Consider the following 20,557-nt stretch of genomic DNA (forward strand, 5'->3'; position numbering starts at 1 on the left):
CTAAATGTAAAATTTGTAAATACTTTTACCCTTTATAAAATCATAATAAGTATCCTATCTACAATTGATGATGACACTGGGTTACTTGGTTCTACGTCTTTTGGACGAATTTGATGTGAAAAATTACCAGGACAGTCGTTCTTAAATCGAAACCAGACACACACTAGTGATTTTGAATACACATTTTTTTATCTGTTCAGGCTTTGTCAGCTTCAGCTTCAAATATCATATTACAGAAAATTCTCGCGAGCAGAAAATAAGCTAGAAAACCACTTCCATGATTCATGCCTTGGGAAAGTTAACAATACTTTGCAATGACACCATTCACATCTGTACTTGTGCTCAACATCAATGATGAATAAAAGTGTAAAGTGCACATTTGAATGTCACCTCCAAACATGGAGGTATTGGTGCATGTTTCGTAACACGGTAACTCACCTTGATTTTCTGAAGCAACAAACAATTGCGCTAGCGTTAATTTCACCATGATTTTACAGTGAGCTTAGATTCTTATTGCCAATCTAAACACACTGTTAGTATATCACAATATCGTATATAATTAGAACATATTATGGCATACATGTATGAATAAACATGGTATGGTCAATCCAGTGGAAGTATGGAAAAAATCAAGCTGCAAGTTGCATAAACCAAACTTGCTGAGAACTATAAAATAGAGCAATGCAAAAACTCTACTGTCATTATTCATTCAACAGAAAGATTATCCTTGATATTAACAACTAGTTCTTTAAACCAAGACTGAAAGCAATTGCATAACCGCTGGTTATCCAAAAGGAAGCTTGACGAACTATACAAAATCCAAAGAGACAAAATCAGATACGACAGATTTGCTTACTCTATCACCATCAATTTCCAACATCTGCCAGCAGAGAGAGGATTAGTTATGCCTCAACCACTGCATAATATCCTTCCTAATAACACCCTCTGACCAATTTACCCTGTAAATTGATCCAACAGTTTGAGGCGTAGAGGTACTGAAGTGCCTGCCATGGATGGTAATCCCAGCAGGATTCGGCGGTCGCATCATCCTCGCTACTGTAGGAAAATGCATTATCCTTGATGAGGTAAACAAATGCCTATCAGAGTCCCTCCTTGACGTTCCAGAACCCTTCTGATTGGAACTTCTACCTGCTGATAAACGTTTTCCAACACTTTCTCTTGATGTAATACCATTAGAAGGTGGGGGACCGCGAATCTGAGCCGATGGCTTCATTCGATCCAGCCATCGCAATATAAAGTTCCCAAAATTCCGTCCCACTTCTATGTCCCTAACTTGAATGTTACGATGCACTCTGATAGCTACATCAAACACAGCACGGGTCCGTCTGTGAAGAACCATAGAAGAACACAAGTCACCAACAATTTGTGCATTCCAAAAAAATTTTCAAGTTAGAATCTACACTCAGTGATCAGCATCACCATTCACGGTACGCACTAAACCTAACGCTAACAACAATTGATTGATTGTCAATGTCGGATCTGGAGGTCAAAATGCATTCGTTACTAGCTATATACATAATTTTATCTTAATTTACAAGTATCATAATGAAAAAATCTCTTATTGCAATTCCTAATCTATAAATGTTGGTGAGGAATTGGAAACATTGAAATCGAGAGAAACACATGATTTCAAGCCTGATTTTTTCCATCATTGATCACATTTCATTGTGAACACAATCAAGACACTATTGTTTCAGCTAATGGATAAGAGTGAATTAAGAGAGGAACGAACCTGTGAAGAAATTGGAGGAGCTTAGGGTACTTAGGGCTTACGATCCTGCGTTGAATCCTGAGAGCGAGCCTGTAAGTTCGCTTCAGACCCAAGAAATACGCAGTTCCGAGCGTTATCTCCCACAACACCATTGAACCTTCTCTCTATAACTTTTTCTCTCTCTCTCTTTCGATCTTCTAATATTCTCAAGTTGACGAATCTTTTTCCTGTTGCCCAAGTTTCTATTCCTCTTCTCATTGGCACTCCAGAATTTTCGTTCGCGGTGACCCTTTCCCTACGTATTGCTGCCACTCTGGCCGTTGGATTTTGCTTTTCCCCGTCTTTACCCTACGGGCTTCTTCTAATGGGCCTTTCAACCTTCCCGCTTAGCCCAATGTCGAAAAAAAAAATATGACTTTTTGACTAAGTTATCTATTATTATATTTGTTAGTATATTCTTTTACATTCCATTATATATATTGTGATAAGTTGGTCCAAAGATTTTGCAAACTTATCTAACCTAGTCTCTGTCATCCTCATCTTGGTCTTATAATTACAACACATTCAAAGGAGTGAATTATATACATCATTATAGGTACTAGTTTAAGTAATACTTAATAAAATATAAAATATGAAATAAGACATGTTATAATTTAAATTCTCCTTTACGTTAACAGCTCCATGTCCACGCTATTTCTAAGAAGATATACTATTTTTCATCTTAAATAAATATGCATCATATGACCAATGCAATTTCTATTAAGGTTTATGTGATAGGCGACTTCTTTATTTTACTATTACAAAAAAAGTAACGACTTCCAATTTAATTCCCGTGCCTTCTATGTCCTTGTTTACTCTATGTATTTTTTTTTTCTTATTGAAACTTGCACTAGTTTTGTAATTTTAGAAATATGTTACCGAATTGACAGAATAGAATTCATGAAAATTTTATTTCAATTGATTATGAATTTTTCATGAGATTTTTTTTGTCAAAGAATCGTTCTTGAGTTTAACATCGAGGTAATTCATGTTGGATTTGGTCAATTTGGTCTAGAGTGAAACTTCCTGTACTTCTAAAATTTGCTTCAGGCACCCATTACATTAGGGATTGAGCATTGTAATGTAATGGGTGTCAGGGAGGTGCAACAATCAATTTCTGCGGTGTAGGACAAATCTATTTGCGTCAAGCTCCCTAATCCGATAGCCTTGTGTCTTGGGCTTATGTGGGCTTGGTTCTCAAAACCCTAAATGTCTCTTGTTCAGTTGTTCGCTCCTCCAAATCGCGTCTTTTTCTATTTGCTTCTTGGTGTTATATCACCAAAGAGACAAACAGAGGTGGAAAAAATCCACCAGCATTTAATACCAATAATTTCTTTAACATGCGCTCAAGACAGTAGTAATTAATAGTATTATTTTCGTTTTTTGCTAATACTAACGTCTCAAACCTGAAACAGGTTTCATCCTGCTAATATTTTATAATAACAAAATTTAAACGAAATTATTTATCAAAATCCAACAAACTCATAAAATTAACATAAGTTATTTTTTTATTTTAACATACAAGAGAAGTTTAAAAAATACATTTTGTAAGATAATACTGAAATCAAATAGTTAATAAAATCTCTTTACATTATACTAGTATTAATTAATTAATTAGATTTATCCTGGCGCAGAGACGTGGGAGAACCTCGAAGGAGCCCTAAATAAAAGCGAAAAGAGTGAACTGGCAAAAAGGGTTAAAAAGCATAAACGAAAGAGATGAGTGAAGGAAAAGGAACCACCATAAAAAAGGACAAGCAACTCCGCATTAAAACAAAATAAATTAATAATTTAATATTTAATAATAAGAAAAAAGAAAATGCATAAAATAAAACTCATTCACAGTTGACAACAAAAGTCTCTCTCTCTCTCTCTCTCTCTCTCTCGGTGTGTCTCTATCTCATTCCCGTTGTAGCAACGGCTTGGCGACACGATGCATAGACAATCCTTGGGTTCTCCTTCTCCCAAAGTCCCCAAGCTCATCACCGACGAAGACGACGATGCTCCCAAACCTCACCGTCTCAGTCTCAGCCTCTCCTCGCCGCCGCCTACGCCGCCGCACAAGTTCGTCCACCTCATTCCTCTCCTCACTCTCCTCTGCTTCTTCGTCCTCTACCTCTTCTCCCACTCTCCCTCTCCATCAGGTACCACTCACTACCTCTATATTATCACTTACACACTTTCAGAATTTCTTAAATACTATTCAAAAATCTAAATCTCTCACCTCGTTCTTCGTTTCAGACTTGAATCATTTCACCGGATTCAACCGCTCGCCCTCGCACCGTCTAGGTACCGCAACCGCGCGCAATGCATTTCCGAATTCTTTTATGTTTTCTTTTCTTTTTTAAATTATTTTTTGTTCAAGCGTGTTTTTCGATCTTTTTTTTTTTTATAGATTTGGCGGAGAAGATCGGCGGCGACATTGGACAATACATGGATGTAAAAAGAAGCGATGTTTTGGCGATCCGAAGTTTGCAACAGCTTCCGAAACCTCGCCCTCACCGGAAACTCGCCGATTTTTAAGCTCGCACGTGCTCTTCGCTTATTTTCCTTAATATTCTTGTTCCTGTTGTACATCATATTTGCTTTTATTTATCGCTCGAGAAAAAAATAAAATCATTTTCACCTTCTTACATCCTCCATTTTTTCTTTTGGCATTTGGTTTTGCTATCAATTTTATTTTTGTTATCTGTATGGAGGGAGTGAGTGTGAGTGTGAGTGTGAGTGCTTACTCACTGTTTACTGTTTCCGTGCTCCGGCGCAAGATAGCATCGGGTGCGCCGGGGGGTGGTGCTGTTGGATACAGCTGGAGTTGGGGGCCGTTACTGCGCCATCGGGTTGCGGTTAAGTGCCAGCTGGAAATAGCAGTGTTTTTAATGTCAGTTGTTGGCTCTGTTCGAAGCATAACGGGGATTTTTTTCCGTTACCGTTGGGTGCTTGGGAAGTCCGTGCAACCTTAGTTCACCGTGGAGGGATTGGGTACACGTGTCACTGTTTGGGGGAATGGAATGGAGAAAGCACAAACATAGGAAGTACTGTAGGGTGCAAAAGTGTCGGTGCTGCGTTTGGGGTGTGAGTCGGAATATTGATGAAACGGCGTCGTGGCACGAATAGTGGTGAATGAATACGATGGGGCATAATCGGGTGCAGGCGATGATGGCGTGTGTCTGGTACGTGGGACATGCCTGGGGGGTTTTGATTGGCTGGTCTCAAATCATATTCAAAGATAGGATAGGGATCATCATATATCAAATCGAATCATCAAATTATGGATATATTGCTCTTTCCTACTTTCATAATCGTTTGTATTACGTTGACGACGTCCATTGTGAGACACGTATCACGTTATGCACTCAAGGGACCCGGAGATAATATAAATTTTATATAATTATTTAATTATAAATTATTATTTGAATTATGTTAATATAATTATGGTAAAAATTAATAAGTTTATTATATAGGATAGATTGAGATGGGATGAGGGTGTAATTTTTTTTTACATTATTAATGTATATAATTCTTTTCCTTTTTTTTAATTTTAAAATAATGCTCAAAAGTATTTAAAAATTTCAACTAAGTTTTGCCTTATTTCTGTAATATTTTTTGTAGTATCATTTATTATTAAATGTAATGATTTAAGTTAGTCTTGATAAAGAAATTGTCAATTAGTAATACATTGCAAATCCCGCAAAATATTACAGAAATATTTTCCATGCATTCATGATCCCAAGTGAATGTAACATTTTGTGATAACAATTTATACGTACTCAATACTTTCAAAGTTGGGTAGAGCCAACTAGCTAGTGTACGTACAAATGGTAAGATTCGAAGCAAATTTCGCCTTTCAGTGCGGGTTTGAACTTTGAATGTCTTAAAATCACTTGAAACTACATCCATTTTAAGTTTATCAGCAATCTTTTTTAGGCTGCTAGTGCTAGTAATATTGGGTGTCATTTTCTTACCATTTTTCTATAGAAAGATGGATTGATGAGTTGAATTGGCCAAATTATAAACAGATTTTTTTCTTCGAATGATAAAATGTTTAACCAAAACTCAAACTATTAAAAACTACAGTTGAATAGGGCAACAGTAAACTGTGTATATTGCACCGGCGGATCTATACTGAGGATAGTGGGAATAATTATTCACACAAAGTAAATTTTTTTATCAGAATATATTGAATAAATATTTTTTTCTCCCATAAAAAATAAATCTTGTCCTACAAAATAATTTTTTTAATAAGATGAATGTAAATAGTTATAAAAGATAAAAAAAAATTAATATTAATTTTACCTACTTTATTTTTTAAGATTTTGTTTTTTTTTTATTTTTTTATTATCATTTTTAATAAAATTTATATAATTTTTTATTGAAGAAAATATTAGACTATTTTTTATTTTCACGGAAAAAAATTTCTCAATCCACCACTGTTATACCGTCAAACATGAATTGTTCTAACCATAATTTCAACTATTAATTTAACCAACGGTCTAAAGGTGTAAAAAAAGAGTAATATGAAGATAGTTGTACACTATCCAACGTGAGCATGTACTGTGAGGATAGTTGTACATCATTTTTTTTGGGTTTCCTAAACCAATTCCAATATATCTTCAAAGCATACTATTGAAGTCAAGTAGTCACTGTATCCACAAAGTCATGTGGCGAACATAACAATGATGCAAAGTGTTTCCCACTGGCCTCTATGTTCCATTTTCTTTTGTGAAACATATACATAGTTTCCTCACTTTTTAGTTGGTAGTGGGGCTAAAGTTGAACCTACTTGGTTAATTTGCGTAACGAGTAAGCTTAACAATCCAATTAGTTGACAATTAAAAATTTCCTCTCTTATGATAACTTTTCATCGTTGGCAAATTTTATATCTCCTTGGTTTTGTCTCTTCTAAACTCACTGGTTTCATCCCACCATGCCACCACAACTTTTAATTTTGAATTTATTGGAAATTAAAACTTGATGATGACGTAAAAGGATAATAAACAAAGAGCAAATGGTCCATACTCCAACTACAGTTATGACCAAACAACAATTTTTATTTAATAAAGAAAAGAAAGTAGGCCATGGCTTCACGAGGAGCACTTGCCCTAACTATGTAGCTCGTGAATATGGACATTGAAGAGGTTGTCTCAGCCGCTGGGGTTTGATTCATGTCATGCGTGTGTGTGGGCGCTGTTGCTTGCGCGCATTCTTCTTGGATGTTCACGTTTCATCCACTTTAATTAGGGTTTCTATTTAGAATAGTATTTTTCTCTATTTTAAAAAGGAAAAAAACTCGATTTTTTAAAAAGTTGAACCTTAATTTATTTTATTAACAATGAAATGATTTAACCTATGGAGTTGCCACAATAAAATAAGATGGCATTGTATTCACATATTAGAAATGATATGATTTATTTAGTAAAAATATTTTGTGTGTAAAATTTTATTAATATTTAATCCAATGGATTAAGAGACATTTCTATAACTCAGGATAAAAAATAAAATAATAAAATGATTTAAAAGAGAATTTCTATTTGACACCTGGTTTGATACAATTGGTTTTTTAGTCAATCAAATTATGTGTAATCTTTTTTCCTCAGTAATAACTTTCTTCTCTTCAAATTAGTCCTTGATTAATTAAAATATTTTTTAAATTTTAAAATTTAAAATTACAACTATTTTAAATTCAAAAATCTGATTAAACATAAATTAATAGAAATCTGAACCCTAATTTCCTTCACCGGTACACCACGCTCATTCTGAATCATAATCTTCACCTCCTTCATCAGTAAAAGGACAAGAATAACAAGTCATAGGCTTTGTAGGTTCGTGTGGCAATACAACAAATTTTAATGTCGAATTGCATGCAATATATGCGATGGTGTGTTACTGGCATGGACCTCTTAGATACATAAATGTAGTGTGAATCTGACTCGCTAGTGATGCTCCAACTTATACTTAAAGGTCCTAATAGGTTGCATTGCATCCCCGTGCTGGTCTGGTTAACCAAATTCAATCCTTTAAGGAAAGAAATTGGCAACTAAGCTTTAAACCTATCTACAAACAAGGGAATCAATGCGAACTGGTTGGCTTTTCTTGGTTCTCTTCTTCAACAGATTTTAGTTAACGAGAAAAAGGAGAAAATGAGAAAGAGGAAAAGAGGAAACTTATGTTAGTGACTTGTTATTCTTGTCCTGTACAACTTAAAAGAAAGATGAAAAAAGGTTCAGACTTCTAAATATATGTTTAATCAAATTTTCTAGTTTAAAATATTTGTAATTTTAATTGATCAAGGAATAATTTGAGAAAAAAAATATTTTAATTAATGGGCAGAAAAAAGACATATGATTTAATTAATTAAAAATTAACTGTATTAAAATTCCTAAAATTTTTGGAGATACCAAAGATTTAATTATATTTCCACTTATGCATGTTTTATATTTCAAAGTAAAATTTCAATTTTAAGTTTCGTACATGAAAAAAAAAAAGATAATAAGTCCCTATATAATGTGAATATTTTTCGTTCCAATAATATAAAAAAAAAATAGTATTTAGGAGGGTCGTTACTTCCTCTAAATGACATGTGTTGTTGACGAAAATGATTTAATTATATTTGAAGTTGTATAGTTCTATTTTCATTTCAGTTTTTATAATTAAATGTTAATTACTTCTGCGCTTACCTTAGCAATACGTTGACTTTTCTCACTGAGTTCTCTTATTCTTAAAAGACACACTATAACTATATTATTAGACATTTGGTTTCGCAGTATCCTTTTGATCTTTAATCATCCTTAGCACTTAAGGCAGAGAGTGAATATATCATTATAAAGGGGTAGAAAAGTCAGATCACTTTCACTTTAATTTTTTAAGGTATGTTTTTCTTCACTTCAACATGCTATCGTATTTTTTTCTCTTTTTATTAGCAACCTGATATTCTATTATAAACATGTCGATGTCAGTTTCGTCTTATTAGGAGTTAACAGTATTTTATTGTAAACTATTATTACTTTATACTAACCACTTGAATTACAAATGTAATAAACCTCGAGTGAAAGAATACATAGAAATAATGACGCATTGTATCAACTACTATGGAAGGTTCTGGTTTATAATAACTTGTAGAAATTTTTTATATAATTTTTTTAAAAGATAAAAAGATTCTACAATTTTTTGTTTGGTGAATGTAAGTTTCTATAAAGTAATATGTTTATAAGTTAATTTGAGCTCATGAAAAAATTCGTTTTATTTTTTTTTCTTTTTCTAAAAATCCTTTTAGATAAACTTATCCAAAATATAGTTGTCAATGTTAAGGTGAGAAATGAACAAGGTGTTGGTTAGGGAGTGTCTTTGAGACCATGAAGATCAGATGCTTGTTACTGTTGCCAAGTTAAATCACTTGTTAAGGGCAGATGTTAAAATTATCAGAAGTTTTGGCTCTTCAATGGGCTATCGATCTTGCAAGTGCTTTGTGAAAACTGATTGCAATAAATGGTGGAAGGAACCGAAAACAGATTGGACATACTAATCTGATATTCCACATGAATGCCTCCAGTTATCAATGGCTATTCATCTTGCAAGTTGATTTTCAGTCCTTTGAGCTTTGTTATATAATTAACTGAAATGCTAAAGGTAACTGATTGTTTAGCTAAGAATGCTTTTGAAGTCATTGAACAACATTGGGTGGAGGTTGTTACACCAGGTGTTGAGTATTTGCTTTTTCATTTTGTAAATTCAGCTATTGCTGCTCAGTTTTATTGGAAATTTATCTTTCCTAAGAAAAAAACATTAGAGCCCAGACATGAGAATGACTGAGCCAGTTCGAGCTTTTGATCCAAGGAGATGTATGGGTGCTTTTTACAAGATGATTCGTGTAAATTGTAAAAGCAATTTAAAAAACATTTGTCAATGGTTGTAAATGCAATAAACTAAAATGTCAAAACTCAATATACTAACCACAAAAATGTAGAGGACTTGAGGATAAAAACAAAGGTCGGTACAGTAATCATCTTGAAAAACTTTGGGAGTTTAAGAGGAAGTATATATATATCAATACAAGAAGCAAATCAAAGGATCAAACCCTGAGCAGGAGCAGGCTTGGAAGATTTCTGCTCACTTGCTTCTGCTGCTTTTGGGGACTCAGAAAGGACTTGTGCATATTGATCTTCCACTTTTCGTTTCTGATGTTCTTCTGCACCCTCTACTTTCTCTTTTGTCTTCTGTCCTACTTCCCCAGCCGCCTTAGAAACCTTACTAAAAGCGCCAGTTACCCAGGATGCCCCAGTAAGCACATAGCGATTCTTCATTAGGGCAGAGCCAGCATTACTCACTGTCTGTTCTGCAGCAGCAAATGCTGATTTGGTCTTTTCTGAAACCTGGAACTTTTGGTCCACTTCTCGAACTCTATCACTCACTACTGTAGCTCCAGCACTTATTTTCTCGCTAAGCCCAATTTTCTGATCGAAAGATGCAACTTTTGCTGAGGCTGTCGACGATAACTGGTGCTTCTCATCAAAGGTCTTTGCTTTGTTGACAGCATCTTTTCCTAAGATAAAGCCCTTGGCTAGCATGCCGGAGACCACATCCTCTGCCTTCCGTAAAGCAGAGTCAGCACCACCAGGAGTTTGAGTTTCTCTTACCTGCAAAAATATTAGTAGTTGTAACTTGTAAGGCAAAAACAGCCAAGTTACTCATGTACAATATTAAATTGTAAAGGGTCTTAGCAGGACTCACAGATGACGCTAACGCAGCAGGTGGAAGCTGGTAATCTGGATCCTGAGTTATTGTAACTGGCATATCGACTATTGTTGCCCCCTGACATAAGTGAATCTAGGTTAAATTTGGTCATACATTGTGACTTAAATGAAGTTATCCACAAAAGAAAAATAGAACAAGTTGTGATGTCATTAGTATAATTACAAGAAAACACTATTAAATTTAATACCCAAATAAAATAATACAATCAGACACATTTCCCACATTCTGAATTACAACTAATAGACCATACTTCAAATGGCTATTCTTTTCAATCACCACAAAAATAACCCCGCCCAGAATGAAGACTGCTAGTGGCTAGTAAAGCATACAACACAAGTTCAGACTCTAATCTGTCAGATTATAGAATAAACTGTGTCAAATTCTCCATTTATATTCAATCTCATTCTGGAGGATGATTGAAAATTTTCAACAATTTCACTAGCAAAAGGTTATTTCAATCCAAAGCAGAAAAGAGACAGTTTCCAGCACTAGTAATCAATACAACATGCATATCCAATAAAACTTAACAAAAACAGACTAATGAAAGGCTTCTTAATAACAGCTTCAATCATGTGGGATTCCATGATTCTCAAATAGATTTTTTTTCTAGGTAACTTGTTAATACTGCATTAACTTTCCACAAAACTGAAAATTTCAGCACAATGTATGCCTTACTGATAATGACAAACAATTATGTAATTCTAAAGCTTGAAATCTGAACACTGATAATGAATGAGATTTTTTGTTAAAACAAATTTAATATATTAATATAATATAAATATAAATTTAATGAAGTGGATTACTGAAAGCAGTAGTGCAGTCTCAGCTCCCTGTGAATCCTTGAAGGTAATATAAGCAATTTGAGATCGTTCATCATGGCTGCAACAATATATATATACTTATGATTTGTATGGGAAAAATTATAAATGAAAGCAACCTAACATGGGGATTGTATGAAACCAAGCATAATAACTGACCTCCGTAGTTCAACATATTCAATATCACCAGAAAATGAAAAGAACTCCTTAATGTCTTGCTCAGTTGCTCCCAAGGAAACGTTACTGACTTTAACAGTTTTTATCTGAGAAAGAAAAAAGTGCAAATATTAAAACTGTGAAACCTGAAATGGCAGAATACCCACTTCTTCATATGCAATAAATTTCTGAAACCTCATAAATGATCAAGGACAAATTCAAATTTCAAAGCATACTATTCAACTATATTACTTACTATTTAAAGAACTCCTCTTAAGGTGTCTCATATGTATGTTATAAGCATGTCTACAATTGCTGCTTATAATATATGTCTTATGAAGTTTTATATAAACAGAGAGATTAAGAGAGGATGATAAAAAATTCATAAAATGATTTTGAAAATTGTAGTTTTTTTAACTCAGTATCCCCCCCAGCTATGAACATACATTTATATACCTCCTTTAAAAGGATAAGTCATAAGTATGTATGTCTCTCCTGCTAAACAATTTAATTTGAAAGATATTATTATCTATAGCATAAATATAACATTATTCCACAATCAAGCACCTGGTATAATGAAGTTGTAAGAACATCTAGAAAACATTTCATAACATCATTTGTTTTATTTCAGAAAATTTTCGAGTTCCTTTGATGATCTCTTAGGAGTGGTTTCCATATTAGGACTATGAGTCTTGTGACTAGTACTAGCATAAATGAGTTCAGTGACTTGTATCTTAAGTCTTAACACATCATAATACACACAACAATATTATTAAAAATCTCCTTTCACTCTTTTTCCCTATCCCTCTTCCTCCTTCTCTAACTAAACCCTATAATTTCAACAGATGTGATCTACCATTTCCAGTTTCTCACCATTCAATACTTTATGTCAGTTCCAATTAATTCCATTCCCCGAAACCCTCAACAACGACAACAACCACCTTATCCCACTAAGGACTGTAAGCTATAAATTATTACCATGTTTACATAGTTCTCACTTACTGATTCTATTCACTTGAATTGTTTAAGCAACAATACACCGAGTGTGTTTTGGTTTTAAGTTTGATATCGAACTTTGAGTATCAGTCATGAAACAATTAACTTCACTCACAGCATTAGCAAAACGTTCTCTAATTTCACTAATCGTGTAGCACAACAGTTATGAGTCCCTCAGGTTCACATGCCTAAAAAAGCAAACGCAAAAAATCGCTAGCAATCAAAATACAGAAATTAAACAATCAAATATGTTGTAAAGGATTCAGAAAATACACTCGCTGCTGTGTGAGATAAATTTATCGGTAGAAAAAGCCTAATAATAATTTCAGAAATTTTGACGGTTCGAAAAAATTCGTAGAATAGACGTGCGAAAGACAGAGGCGGTGTTACGAAAACTCACCGTCATCGGAAAACGATTTCGGATAGAATCTCCGGTGACCGGTAACAGCCGCGAAAATCAGCTCTGATCGGTGAACAAGTCGTGCTGTGAGGAGCAATGTGAGTGAAGAAAAAATGGCAAGGGATTTAAGACGGATTGAAGGCACGTGCCTGGGTTGGACTCACACGTGTCTGGAATAGAGTCGCACGTGCCAGTATCGTGGATTTGAGGATTTCAAACTACAAAGCACGAATCCGCGTCATTGAACGACCTGTCCCGACACGACTCACGATTTACGAAGGTGGACAACCGGTAATGGGTCATAACATATAACATGAACGTTACGTAAATCATTTAATTTTTGCTATTGTACTAATATTTTATGACAAATACTCACCTGTGCTCTAACAGCTTTAATTAAAGAATTTAAAATATAAATATTTTTATTAAAAAATAAAAAATTATAATATTTATATTTTTTTATATTCTCTTATGATTTATTTAATAAATATTTTGTTTTTTAATTCTTTAAATAATGTCTTAAGGTTTGTTTCGTGCAGTGAACAAATGTATTGGAAAAAAAAATCTAAGTCTCACATCGGCTAGTCATATAAGAGTATATAAGTGAGGGACAACCCTTATTCCTCGAGCTAGTTTTTGGTGTTGAATTAGACCTAAACTTACACTCTAAAATTCTAAAGAAATGAAGAAACTTTCACAAGACTCTCATTTTTCTCTTCTTTTTCATATCTTGAGGTTGTGGTGGTTGACCGTCAACGACAACGATGGAACCTCGGAGAAGGAGGAAGACTAAAAAATGTGAAGTTATGACATGGAAAATGTAAAATAAGAATATGTACCTTAAATTAATCTAACAGTTCTGAAAAATGATAAATGATGAACCACTTAAAATAATAATCCACCCTAAAAACCGTCACTTTTAAATTCTATACTATTTGGATATGGTATGATTACGACAATTCTGGGTTAATTTCTTTATGACTTGTAATGGGCCACTACTATTGCTAGATCGATACCTATCTAGCTGGTCTCCATGAACTCTGCATATTTGGGCCACTATATTATTATGCTAAAAGCTTACGGGATTTTCTTTTTGCACCCGGCACATTTTATTAAAGGAGATAAAAAACCAAAAATACCCCTATGTAAAGGATTTTTAAAAATATGTAATAATCTGAAAACAATGGCCCATGCAGGTCTCGAACCTGCGACCTTCGCGTTATTAGCACGACGCTCTAACCAACTGAGCTAATAGGCCAATGATATTATAAAATAATTAATTTTCCTATATATAATACTAAAAGTTTTAATATATATTTAATACACCTATGAGTTTACATAATAAATTTTATAATAATTAATTTTAATCTAATAATATTATCTATATATATAATTTTTTTATTATTCAATCTATTATTTTTATTTAAAATTTATATATGTAAAAAAATACATAAATAATAAAGTAGGAGATACTATCTAGCTTCCTAGCCTGCATGAATTATACTTGCACATAATTGGGCCACTATATTATTATGCTGGAAATATAACAATTTAATTTTTTTTTTATAAATATAGATATAATTTATATATTTTAAAAAAATTCTGTCGAATTTTTTTATATCTTTTTATTATAAATTTTAGTTATATATGTAAATATATTTATCAATTATGTTTTTTAATAATATATAAATAAAATAATTTATCATACAATAAATAAGTTAAAATATTAATTATAATACAATTTATATACTAATAATATTTGTTAATTATAAATTTTAATTATATAAACTTAAACATTTCTCTTATATAATTTTTTTTCCTTAAATTAGGTTTTTGACCACTAATTTATTATTTAGATTTGATTTAATCCTTTAATTTTTTTAAAATTTAATTTCATCTTCTAATTTTTAGAATGAATTTAATTTAGTCTTATCATCTAAGTTAAATGGATAATATTAGAAAAATATATTTTGTGTTGATTTAAAATCATTTAGTACTAATTTACAACTGTTATAAGATTTCTTAACATCATTAATCCAATTTAGGCGGTAAAAATAAATTAAATCAATTTTAAAAATTAGAAAATTAAATTAGATTAAAAAAATTAAAAGATAAAAAACTAATTTAACCTTATTTTTTAAAACATTTTTTCTTATATAATTTAAAGACTATTATTAATTAATATAGTTATTAATACATTGTTGGTGATTGATATGACGTGACCAAAAAAGCCTCATGTCTGCTCCGCTGGAACAAAAACGTGTGCCGCGGGTCCATGTGGACGTGCCGTTAGTGAATTACATACAAGGAAGAAACTCCCTCACTGCCTCATCATCACCAACAAACAAACAAACATTCATTCCATTCTCTCTCTAAATCGCACTCACATCATCTCTTCTATCTCCTCAGTACTCCGGCGATCGGAGCCTCTAATCCGCCACGTTCTCCCTATCTCCTCTTTCTCAACTCCAGAATCTCGTCCTCGTGAGAGAAAATAAAAGTTAGTTAGGGTTACGCACAGTTGATTAATTAATTAATAATAGAAAAAATGAGCTTTCAGGACATCGAGGCCGGCCGTTCCTTCGCTTCCCGGCGAAATCTAATCAACGGCAAACAAGACCCCACGCAGGCGGTGGCTTCCGGCATCTTTCAGATCAACACCGCCGTCTCCACGTTCCAGAGACTCGTCAACACCCTCGGAACCCCCAAGGACACCCCCGAACTCCGCGATAAGCTGTGAGATCATCATCATAATCATAATCACTCTCTCTCTATACATTTGCCTCGATTTTGTGGTTTGGATTGATCGGATTGCGTGTTGCTTCTGTTTTAAGATAACGATTCGACGATTGAATCGAGTTTTTGTTCGAAATTTGCAGGCACAAGACGAGACTGCACATTGGACAATTGGTGAAGGATACTTCGGCTAAGCTTAAGCAAGCTAGTGAGATTGATCACAACGTTGAAGTTAATGTAATGCGTTCTACTCTAATTGAACATGCAAATTGCAAAGCCTTCTTAGACTTGTTTTGTTTTGATCTCTTTCTGTAATGCATGAGCTTCTTTGGAAACTACTTAATTTTGTTGCCGAGCTGGCAATTTTGTGGAGGACGGTCTAGCTTTAAGTGGTTTTGGATTCTGTTTGACAAGTGAATGCTTGTGTTTTAAATGTTTGTTGTAGCTTTATGTACTGAATTATTGGTGGCGCGATCTTGAATTTATTTGTTTTTCCCTTGAGGAAAGAAAAAGTGACCTTCAATGTATTGGTTGTATTTGCAGGCAAGTAAGAAGATAGCAGATGCGAAGCTTGCAAAAGATTTTCAGGCGGTGTTGAAAGAATTTCAGAAGGCACAGCGTCTTTCAGCGGAGAGGGAAACTGCTTACACTCCTTTTGTTCCGCAAGCACTTCTTCCATCCAGGTGGCTAATAAACTGTTATTGGAGTGTTGGAATCTGTCAGTTAGTTATTATTGATTTGATTTGATTACAGCTAATATTTTTATTGATTAGATTAAGCTGTAAATATTTTGTAAATTAGAGAATCAGCCTTTATTGCGCCAATATTGTGATATGAACTGAATATCCTATTTCCTTTCTCGCCATAATATGCCATTTTTGCATATTATGTTCCCTTCTTTATAAGAGGGATTGTACGTAAGACTGAAAAAAGAGACAGTCACACATAAATGTTTTCCAAGTTGGACTTTAACTGTGGAAGAGGCAAGATACTCCCTGCGTGTGTGACTTATATTGAGATTCCAGGTTGAGTAGAGATAAGCCAAGCCAAAACCATCTTAGAATTTGGATTTATGACCTAACTCAATCTCAAAATTAGCCTTATAAGGACTATATTGGCCATATCTCTAGTCGACTTGGGATTTCAACACGCTCCCTCATTTGGAGTGTGGACAAATGCAGGTAACCCAATAACAACACCCCATCTCACCTAAGAATACACATCTAGAGCATAGACAAATACTAGTGGCCCATTAATGGAACTAAGATAGTTTCTTATATCATCTTAAAATTTGTGCTTAGTGCCTGACTCAATTTCACAAAACCAACTTGTGAGGTGAAGATTGTCCATATCTATACTTGATATGCAATCTCACCATCTTAAAATTTGGGTTTGTGCCTAATTCAAAAGCTAGCTCATGGGATTGTCCCCTTTTATACACTATTTTGGCCATATCATTACACCCCATCACATTGAGGACTTGACATTTAAAGTGTGAAGTTTGCAGGACTAGACATACAGTAGTGGTTCAATAATGAGTGACTTGACAAACCTAACAACAACTAGTAGGATAAAATCTACCATATCAGAATTTGAGTTTGGGCATAACTTGATCTTGAAAGTTAGCTCATGGGATAAATATACACTATTTTGGCCATATTACTAATTATTGTGCAATCTCCAATACACTTCCTCATTTCAGGGATTGGACATTTTGAGCTTGAAGTTTGCAGGATTGAACATTTGCTTGTGGTTTGATAATGGTCCAATAATGGGTGGCTTGATAGGTCCAATAACAACCGTTGAGATAAACTTTAATACCATCTTAGAGTTTGGGATCAAGGCCTAGCTCGACCTTACAAAACCAGTTTGTAAGATGTATGATCTCAACACACCCTCATTCCCTAGACTAGACATCTAGAATATGGATAAATACGGGTAGTCCAATAACAATACTTCTCACATCACACCTAGGATAAAATGAAGAAAATTATGGATGACTCAATAACAGACTTAGGATCCGATACTATCTTAGAATTTGGGTTTAAGGCTTAATGAATGTCACAAACCCAACTTGTATGGTGAGAATTTTCCGAATTTTATAAGAATTATATTGGCCATATCTCTAGTCAATATGGAATTTCAATTCTCAACAACTTATGTAGAAGCAACTTTATCGATTTAACTAATTCTTAGCAATGAATACCATGCTTCTTTTGGTGAGCAGTTGTACTTCTTTAGTGACTACCTGTGTGTTTTTGTTTCTAATTTTTATTACTTATGCATACAATACTTAAGATATGGACTTCTCTTCTGGCTTGCAGCTATACAGCCAGTGAAGTAGACATTGGTTCTGATAAGACTCCAGAACAGCGTGCACTTCTTGTGGAATCCAGAAGGTGATTTCTCATATCTTATTGACAGTGAACGACTGATTTGCTGATTCATTTTCATGAGATTATTGTGTTTTCTTTTGTTAAAAAAATAAGAATCAAATATTAGGGTTAAACATTTGCAAGTTTATGAGGCCAGAATATAATTGATACTGAAGCACTTTCTTAATAAACCGTATAGTGTTTGTTTCTTTTTATAAGACTTAATTTATAATGTTTCTTGCATTAATTATTTTTAGACTAAAAATACTCCTTATTAAAAGAAGAGAGAGAATGTATTGACAACCAATTAGAAGAGAGAGCAGTATTAATGACAAGGATAGTTTTGGAAAAAGTTATAAATTTAAGACAATTTTATTGCTATCAGCTAAATTATTCGCTTTTTTTTAATCTTAATGAATTAGGTAATTGGGTGTTATATTTTGGAACAGAGGGAGTAATTTATTTGTTTGAAAGGCTACTCATCATTAAATTTGATGAAAAACTTCAACATAAATTTATTTATCTGAAGGTTGCTTCTCGAATTCAGCCAATTGCTTTTCTCATCTGTAATGGCATTGATACTAAAGAGGGTGAGCCCTGGTGCAGCGGTAAAGTTGTGCCTTGGTGACTTGTTGGTCATGGGTTCGAATCCGGAAACGGCCTCTTTGCATATGCAAGGGTAAGGCTGCGTACAACATCCCTCCCTCATACCTTCGCATAGCGAAGAGCCTCTGGGCAATGGGGTACGAAGTAAAAGTAATGGCATTGATACTAAAAAGTGTTGTCTTATTTCTTCTGTTTTTTTCAAGTGGGGCAAAGCTGCAAAGGAATTGGAATTGGTGATGTGATCAATGGAAGGATTCTGCCACATATTATTAAATTTGATAAAAAAACTGAACATGCATTTGTAATACCAGATATAGAAGACTACTTATCAAATTCGACCATTTGCATTATGTTATTTCCTAATCTCTTGCATTATTGATGCCACAGACAGGAGGTATTATTCTTAGATAATGAGATTTCCTTCAATGAGGCTATCATTGAGGAAAGAGAGCAAGGCATTCAAGAAATCCAGTCGCAGATTGGTGAAGTAAATGAGATTTTCAAAGATCTTGCTGTGCTTGTCCATGAGCAAGGAGCAATGATTGGTAACTTAGTTTTTCCCCTCCCAGTTTTGCTAATTACACACATTCTTGTACTATATTTTTAAATGTCTAGACTTTTTTTTTTAATTTTAAACTTTGATGTAAAATTTCCATTTTGTAGATGATATCGGGTCCAATATTGAGCATTCCCATGAAGCAACTGCGCAAGCAAAATCTCAACTTGCCAAAGCTTCAAAGACGCAAAGATCAAATTCATCTTTGGTAATGTATAATTTCTCTTATTTATTATTGGATTGTTGGTTTTATGTCCCCTTTTACTCCCATCACATAAGTTTAGACGTGGAATTTCTTGAAAGGATATGGATTCTATGGGCTAAATGAATCGAAGCCTTCACCCTTCATGACATATCAAATTGAACTTATGTAAGGCTACGGAGTACTGAGTCCATGATCCATATTCTATTTTTATAGGAATGACAGTCTTACATAGTTTAAGTCAATATTCTTGGGCTTTGGTTGTTTCTTGGATGGTTTTCTGTTTGCATAGAGGATACTATTTTCGCTTTCTGTTGAGGGATTTGTTTTGGGGGCCAGGGGTGTGAGGTGGTGGGGGATGATACATAATATATCAATTACTTTCAGTTCAATTTTCTAATTATGGCTGATGGATAATATCATCTTGTTCTTTGATCCCATCATTTTCTTTTTTCCTTTTAAAGCTTCATGTATTTTTCTGTTAATCTCAAATGTTCTTGTTTGTTTTTATATCTAGACATGCTTGCTTCTGGTGATATTCGGGATCGTGCTTCTAATCGTCATCATTGTTCTTGCTGCTTAGTCATAGACTCTGGATTCTATTACAAATCAAATGCTCTTACATACTGAGTTGCAGATACGATCTCCCTTGCTGATGACTACACTGAATGGTGATTTACCAGATCTCACGAATGACCGGAATTTGTCTCATCAGGTTTCAGTACATGATGTGGGAATATTCACAACATTAGTGTATCGTTATTTTGGTGGGTATATGTTCTGGTTTCTTTGTTGGTGTTTGGGGCTTTAAGGATGTGTCACAACCTGCCTGCTGTGTATGTTATCTTTTTGGTTTCTTAATAAACGATATATTAATTCGTTCTTTACCTGTATACGCAACTTGAAAATTAGCATGACTGACTCTTCTTTAGTAATACCTTGATCCATTCACCCAAAAAAAAAAGTAATACCTTGATCCAGAATTTTTTTTTCCTTTCCTCCTCGGATTTGTGGGGTTCTTCCCCCAAATTTGGAACTTTGGGATCGTTCTACAATACTCCCAACTACTTATTGGCGGATGCATACTCCATGTATAGATTCATGTAACTAAGATTAAGAGGATTTAGGAGTGTGAATGTAGTATTTTCTCTATCTGATTTTACTTTATTATGTATTGAAATGATGAGAATAAA

General features: G+C 33.9%; 4 protein-coding genes and 1 non-coding gene across 6 annotated transcripts; 2 read left to right on the forward strand and 3 right to left on the reverse strand.

The window, feature by feature from the left end:
- Positions 1 to 542: 542 nt before the first annotated feature.
- Positions 543 to 2,039, reverse strand: LOC100500391 (uncharacterized). The gene is made up of 2 exons (NM_001250389.2): positions 1,754 to 2,039; positions 543 to 1,346 (listed from the first exon to the last, which is right to left on the reverse strand). Exons 1-2 carry the CDS (start codon positions 1,882 to 1,884, stop codon positions 899 to 901), a joined length of 579 nt encoding a protein of 192 aa, NP_001237318.2. The 5' UTR covers positions 1,885 to 2,039; the 3' UTR covers positions 543 to 898.
- A 1,372-nt stretch (positions 2,040 to 3,411) lies between these two features.
- LOC100808005 (uncharacterized) lies at positions 3,412 to 4,406 on the forward strand. The gene is made up of 3 exons (XM_003516943.5): positions 3,412 to 3,915; positions 4,013 to 4,060; positions 4,167 to 4,406. Exons 1-3 carry the CDS (start codon positions 3,705 to 3,707, stop codon positions 4,292 to 4,294), a joined length of 387 nt encoding a protein of 128 aa, XP_003516991.1. The 5' UTR covers positions 3,412 to 3,704; the 3' UTR covers positions 4,295 to 4,406.
- A 5,308-nt stretch (positions 4,407 to 9,714) lies between these two features.
- Positions 9,715 to 13,068, reverse strand: LOC100809613 (binding partner of ACD11 1). The gene is made up of 5 exons (XM_003516946.5): positions 12,890 to 13,068; positions 11,497 to 11,600; positions 11,323 to 11,398; positions 10,496 to 10,576; positions 9,715 to 10,401 (listed from the first exon to the last, which is right to left on the reverse strand). Exons 1-5 carry the CDS (start codon positions 12,893 to 12,895, stop codon positions 9,829 to 9,831), a joined length of 840 nt encoding a protein of 279 aa, XP_003516994.1. The 5' UTR covers positions 12,896 to 13,068; the 3' UTR covers positions 9,715 to 9,828.
- A 1,005-nt stretch (positions 13,069 to 14,073) lies between these two features.
- On the reverse strand, positions 14,074 to 14,147 carry TRNAI-AAU (transfer RNA isoleucine (anticodon AAU)). Its single transcript has one exon. It is a non-coding gene; the product is annotated as a tRNA-Ile (tRNA).
- A 1,049-nt stretch (positions 14,148 to 15,196) lies between these two features.
- On the forward strand, positions 15,197 to 20,299 carry LOC100810149 (syntaxin-22). 2 transcript variants are annotated; one of them, XM_006572901.3, is made up of 7 exons: positions 15,197 to 15,625; positions 15,769 to 15,862; positions 16,169 to 16,308; positions 17,950 to 18,024; positions 18,994 to 19,151; positions 19,270 to 19,375; positions 19,882 to 20,299. In XM_006572901.3, the coding sequence occupies exons 1-7, from the start codon at positions 15,438 to 15,440 to the stop codon at positions 19,898 to 19,900; spliced, it is 780 nt and encodes a 259-aa protein (XP_006572964.1). In that variant the 5' UTR covers positions 15,197 to 15,437; the 3' UTR covers positions 19,901 to 20,299. The 2 variants fall into 2 exon arrangements, with proteins under 2 accessions (XP_006572964.1, XP_003516995.1); XM_003516947.4 differs by having other exon boundaries at positions 15,198 to 15,625; positions 19,270 to 19,370.
- Positions 20,300 to 20,557: the final 258 nt, after the last annotated feature.

This window comes from Glycine max, chromosome 1, assembly GCF_000004515.6.
Source record: "Glycine max cultivar Williams 82 chromosome 1, Glycine_max_v4.0, whole genome shotgun sequence".
Lineage (NCBI taxonomy): Eukaryota > Viridiplantae > Streptophyta > Magnoliopsida > Fabales > Fabaceae > Glycine > Glycine max.

Excerpts from the sequence above, each read along its gene's own strand:
- LOC100500391 (NM_001250389.2), bottom strand. The coding sequence starts at position 1,884 with ATGGTGTTGTGGGAGATAACGCTCGGAACTGCGTATTTCTTGGGTCTG. Across the intron at positions 1,347-1,753 it reads CTCCTCCAATTTCTTCACAG|ACGGACCCGTGCTGTGTTTG; the intron begins GTTCGTTCCTCT and ends GGTTCTTCACAG.
- LOC100808005 (XM_003516943.5), top strand. The coding sequence starts at position 3,705 with ATGCATAGACAATCCTTGGGTTCTCCTTCTCCCAAAGTCCCCAAGCTC. Across the intron at positions 3,916-4,012 it reads CCACTCTCCCTCTCCATCAG|ACTTGAATCATTTCACCGGA; the intron begins GTACCACTCACT and ends TCTTCGTTTCAG. Across the intron at positions 4,061-4,166 it reads CTCGCCCTCGCACCGTCTAG|ATTTGGCGGAGAAGATCGGC; the intron begins GTACCGCAACCG and ends TTTTTTTTATAG.
- LOC100809613 (XM_003516946.5), bottom strand. Across the intron at positions 11,399-11,496 it reads GAATATGTTGAACTACGGAG|CCATGATGAACGATCTCAAA; the intron begins GTCAGTTATTAT and ends ATATTGTTGCAG. Across the intron at positions 10,577-11,322 it reads AGACTGCACTACTGCTTTCA|GGGGCAACAATAGTCGATAT; the intron begins GTAATCCACTTC and ends CACTTATGTCAG.
- LOC100810149 (XM_003516947.4), top strand. The coding sequence starts at position 15,438 with ATGAGCTTTCAGGACATCGAGGCCGGCCGTTCCTTCGCTTCCCGGCGA. Across the intron at positions 16,309-17,949 it reads CAAGCACTTCTTCCATCCAG|CTATACAGCCAGTGAAGTAG; the intron begins GTGGCTAATAAA and ends TCTGGCTTGCAG. Across the intron at positions 18,025-18,993 it reads CTTCTTGTGGAATCCAGAAG|ACAGGAGGTATTATTCTTAG; the intron begins GTGATTTCTCAT and ends TTGATGCCACAG.